At 41.1% G+C, this 5,374-nt stretch overlaps 1 protein-coding gene across 1 annotated transcript; it reads right to left on the bottom strand.

Moving 5' to 3' along the window:
* Positions 1-3,465: 3,465 nt before the first annotated feature.
* Positions 3,466-5,242, bottom strand: LOC141441020 (uncharacterized). The gene has a single exon (XM_074105638.1). The coding sequence runs from the start codon at positions 5,002-5,004 to the stop codon at positions 4,105-4,107; it is 900 nt and encodes a 299-aa protein (XP_073961739.1). The 5' UTR covers positions 5,005-5,242; the 3' UTR covers positions 3,466-4,104.
* Between the last annotated feature and the right edge of the window lie 132 nt (positions 5,243-5,374).

The following is a 5,374-nucleotide window of genomic DNA, read 5'->3' as shown; positions in this document are numbered from 1 at the left end:
AAAACATAACAATATTTAACAATGACGCTTTAGCATGGTTATTCTGCGCACTGCCTAACTTTATTACTTTATTTGTAGAAGGTTGTTATAAGTAAGGATATCAAAGGAAAGATGTCTTACTGTTACGAAGCTATATTTGCGACTGAATTAATAGGCGGCGCAACCGCCTCTAAGTAATATGATACTCGTATAGGGTTTACAATATGATGTACCTACACCACACCCTTCCTTAAAAAAAATAACATTTTCATAATTGACACTGTTTTTCTTAAACTAATACACTGCTTATTACTAAAACAAGCTTATAATTACCTACGTGCATAAAAGGCATTGCACAATAGGTAACACTACACCTTGTAGAGCTATGCATAGCCGGCCACCGGCGCTGCCTGCTGCGTCATCGGTGCAGCTACCAGCTGCTTTTGCACCCAGTTTCTGGTCGTTTTCCTGCAGCGATGCCACAGGACACATGCCAGAATGATCCCAAACATGACCGCCATGGCAATTAAAATCAAACTGATGTTACCCAGTTGCTGCTTAAAGTCGGTTGTTACGGTCTGCGTTTGAGTAATTACACTGCCACTGCTCTTATCGCCTTCCTTACTTTGCCCCCAACCCATGGTTGTATACAAAATTCAATATGACGTTAAAAGTATTAGAGTTTTAATTGGTAGTAGTGACTTATTTCCCAATGGTAATTGTAATGCCAAAATACCATCGTACCGAGTTATTAACTACTACGAAACATCTTTTTCAGCGATTTTGTAAAATACATTAATTGCTTAAATCTAAATCTAATGCTTAAACTATTGACATAGAAAAACATGTCTTATTCTTAGCTAGTAAAATCTATAATGCTTTAGCCATATAGCTATTGCGTTATATTTTGTTATTGTATGATTTTTGCCGGCACATAACTTATTGTACTTAACGCTTAAGTTGCATATCGCTGTGGCCTCGTTATGATACGTCCACGGCGCGATGTTTTTACTGGCATAGAGTTACTAGAAGTGTCATTGTTATTCAATGTAGGAATAACTTGATTGTAATTATAATTATCTGTGTGGCTATTCATGGTACTTGCGGCCATATCCGCACCATCGCTAATTACATATGCGGGCTTTAATCTGTCAATTGAGACAGTTAATTGCCGATTCTCTAATTGTATTGTCATGGTTTTATCTCTCCTGCTTATGACGCTGTAAGGGCCATCATAAGGAGGTTGCAGTGATTTACGCACTAGATCATTCCTTAAAAATACATTTTTACATGTTTTTAAATCACTATGGATAAACAATGAACGTGATTTTCCGTGACTTGGTGGCCTTGGTTTTAAATTACTTATGGAGTCCTTAAGCTTTTGCAAATACTCCGAATTCGAAACATTAATTTTAACCTTGTCATAAAATTCACCGGGTAATCGAATTGTTTTACCATATATTAACTGCGCTGCGCTCACTCCCGTGTCACTTCTAGGTGCGGCACGGATACCTAGCATAACAGTAGGCAACTCTTCCGCCCAAGAAATGTTATCATTTAGGCGGGCCATAAGGGCAGTTTTCAAAACCCTATGAAATCTTTCAATAAGGCCATTACTTTGAGGGTGGTACGGAGTAGTACGCAATTTGTGAACGCCTAGGTACTTCATTAACTGCCTAAATAAATCGCTTTCAAACTGCCTTCCACAATCGCTCGTAAGTCGCGTAGGACACCCAAAACGAGAAATCCAGCCCTCATATACCACTCTGGCTACTGTCTCTGCTGTAATATCATGCACAGGATAAGCTTCGGGCCAACCCGAAAATCTATCAATCATCGTAACACAAAAACGATAACCGTCGCTTGTGGTAGCTAAAGGTCCCGTTATATCAATATGTACATGACTGAAACGGTCAGATTCCGCAAATTGTTCCAATCCTGAAACTGTATGGCGCGTTATCTTAGCTCTTTGACATGCCATACATGTTCTAGTCCATCTAGTAATATCAGAGTTCATTTTAGGCCAAAAAAATCTCTCTGTAATTAAACGCTTAGTAGTTCTAATACCGGGATGACTTAGACTATGTATATATTGCCACGCTTGCTTTCTAAAACTCTCAGGTAAATACGGCCTAATATTCTTAGTAGATACTTCGCAGTATATATTTTTCTCACAGTCGGGCAAACTAACTTGCTTATATTGCAAGGTATCATGTGACGATCGCAAACTATGTTGTAAGTAGTCATCACTGTCTTGCTGTTTTGCTACCTCTGCGTAATCAATTCCCGTGGGACAGTCTATCGCTTCTATACGAGATAGGGTGTCAGCGACTACATTCTGTACACCGCTAATATGATGTATGTTAGTCGTAAACTCACTAATATAAGATAAATAACGGATCCTTTGCGGACTTTCTTTATCACTGTTTATCTTACTAAAAGCGAATGTTAAGGGTTTGTGATCCGTATAAATAGTAAGATCGCGTCCTTCTAATAAATTTCTGAAATGCCTTATGGAAACATATATCGCTAGTAACTCTCTATCGTATGCCGAGTATTTTACTTGCGTCTCAGATAATTTCCGGGAAAAATATCCTAACGGTTGCCAAACGTTATCAACTTTTTGTTGCAATACTGCACCGATACTAACCTCTGACGCATCCGTCATTAGTGCTAATTTCGTGTTAGGCAATGGGTGAGAAAGTGTAGCGGCGCTTTTTAAGCTCTCCTTACACTTCTCAAATGCTTGATTAGCCGTCTCGGTCCACTGAATGACCGTCTTATCACGCTTTTTAGTGTTATGTAAATAATGATTCAATTCAGCTTGATAGTCGACAGCCCTAGGGATGTGCGAACGGTAAAAGTTTAGCATACCTAGAAATCGTCGCAGCTGCTCGACATTCTGAGGTTTCGGAAACTCTACTATGGCCTGAACCTTATCGTCTAAAGGTCGAATACCTTCCTTTGACACCTCGTAGCCTAAAAACTTTACTTTATCCTTACCAAAGTCACATTTAGCCACGTTAATTGTTATGCCATACTGATTGAAACGTTCAAAAACTAGCTTTAATTGCCTTTTGTGTTGTTCTACTGTTTCACTCGCGATGATGACATCATCTATATAACTAAACAGAAAATTTAAATCTCTCAAAACCACAGTATCCATAAAACGCTGGAACGTCTGGGCACTATTGCAGAGTCCAAAACACATTCTGGGAAATTCGTACAACCCAAAAGGTGTAATTATAGCAGTTTTTTCTATGTCTCCCGGGGCCACCGGTATAAAATGGTATGCCCTATTTAAATCTAACCGAGTAAATATATTTTTGTTACCTGCCAACAGATATGTAAAATCTTGTAAACGAGGAATTGGGTAGCGGTCTGGTTTAGTAATAGCATTAAGCCTCCTATAGTCGCCGCAAGGGCGTAGTTCCCCATTCTTTTTGGGTACAATGTGCAATGGACTAGCCCATGCACTCTTTGAAGGTCTACATATACCGAGATCCACCATTAACTTAAATTCCTCTTTTACTTTACTGTACCGGTCTGGTGGCAAAGGTCGGGACTTAGCATATACCGGGGGTCCCGTAGTTTCTATATAATGAACCACAGAATGTTTGGGGGTATCTTTGTAAGACACCGGTTTTGTCAGTTCTGGGTAACTTAACAATATTTCATGCCAAGTATTTTTTATATCTACAGACTTAATAGACAAATCAGCGGTATCCTGAGTAACAATCGCAGCAAGAACATTTAAATTAGTACTCTTATCTCTCAATTTACGCGCGTTGAGATCTACTAACAAGTTATAATGGGTTAGAAAATCGGCCCCAATTATAGGTTGTTTAACGTCTGCAACTACAAAAATCCATTTAAATGTTCTTCTGAGATTTAAATCTAACACTAAACTACGTACACCGTAAGTTTTAATTTCGCTGCCATTTGCGGCATATAACTTATATTTATCACTCACCAATAAGGATGTCGTACTCTTTTTCGTAGCGGGTAAAACCGAAATATTGGCACCTGTGTCTATTAAAAATTGTAATCGGCTATTTAAGTCTGTTACACATAGGCGGTTATTTGTCAATCCGATACCCATCTCCGCCTCTGATTGTATCGCACTTAGTTTTCCGTCGGCACCGGCATGTCGTTCCAGTTACACGGTTTCACGCACTTCGCGGCTTTCTTCCCATATCGGAAATGGTAATAACATAACCATCCTGGTTTACGGCCATTCTTGCTGGTATCTCGCGAACGTGACTTCGACTGCTGTCTTCTCGGAGTGGTGTCCTTGTACGGCTTTCTTGCCCTCCGCAACTCTGCCACTTCCAATGAAAGCTTGTCCAGCTTGGCAGCTATACCCGAATCTTTGGATCGCTGCTTCACGCTGGCTATCTCCGTGACCTCTAATGGGCGAGTGGCTTCCATCACCCTGTCTGCCATTATGGCTAATTTTTCTAGGTCTGTCACCTCGGATGCGGCTAACACTGCCTGCACCGCTGATGGTAAATGGCTAGTCCACATTATGATCAATGTCTGATCTTGGATCTTCCCGCGCGCGAGGTCTCGCATACTCCTGGCGAGTTGGGATGGCTTTTGGCTGCCTAGTTCCATCTCTCCCAGTAGCTTCTGTGTCTGTCGCGTATCAGACTCTTCGTAGATCTGCAGTAACCGATCTTTTAAAGCCTGGTATCTGTTGCCCTCAGGAGGTGATAATAGCAAATCGCTCACCTGCTTTATAGCTTGTTTACTTAGCTTCGTCGTAACCAGGTTCTGTTTAGCGGCATCTCCTAATCGCTGGTTTTCCACCACTGCTTCAAATTGCAAAAACCAAAGCCTTGGCATGTCGGTCCAAAACTCTGGAACTCTCGAAGATACTGTTATGCTGGCCAACGCCGCCTCTCCAAAATCCTTGCCTCGTCCCGTCGCCTGCTCCACGGGCTGCTGCACCGGCGGAGCAGTATTTCCAGCCCCACCCGGTAGCGCGCCCGGCGTGGGTCCTGTGGATGGCTGCTGATACATTTTTCTTTAAATATCCTTTACTTCACAAAAATTCAAATGATCGGGGTCACCACTGTAGGTATTGGTTATTCTGCGCACTGCCTAACTTTATTACTTTATTTGTAGAAGGTTGTTATAAGTAAGGATATCAAAGGAAAGATGTCTTACTGTTACGAAGCTATATTTGCGACTGAATTAATAGGCGGCGCAACCGCCTCTAAGTAATATGATACTCGTATAGGGTTTACAATATGATGTACCTACATGGCGCGATTGGTGTTTCTACATTTGCTCACTAGATGGCGGTAGGAGTCGTTAAAATCCATATTTCATACTAAATGCTAAAGTGTGTGTGTTTGTATGTTTGTCCGTCTTCCAGGAGCGACGGATT

The sequence above is a fragment of the Choristoneura fumiferana genome, chromosome 23 (assembly GCF_025370935.1).
Source record: "Choristoneura fumiferana chromosome 23, NRCan_CFum_1, whole genome shotgun sequence".
NCBI lineage: Eukaryota > Metazoa > Arthropoda > Insecta > Lepidoptera > Tortricidae > Choristoneura > Choristoneura fumiferana.
This window is presented reverse-complemented; position numbering and strand designations above follow the sequence as displayed.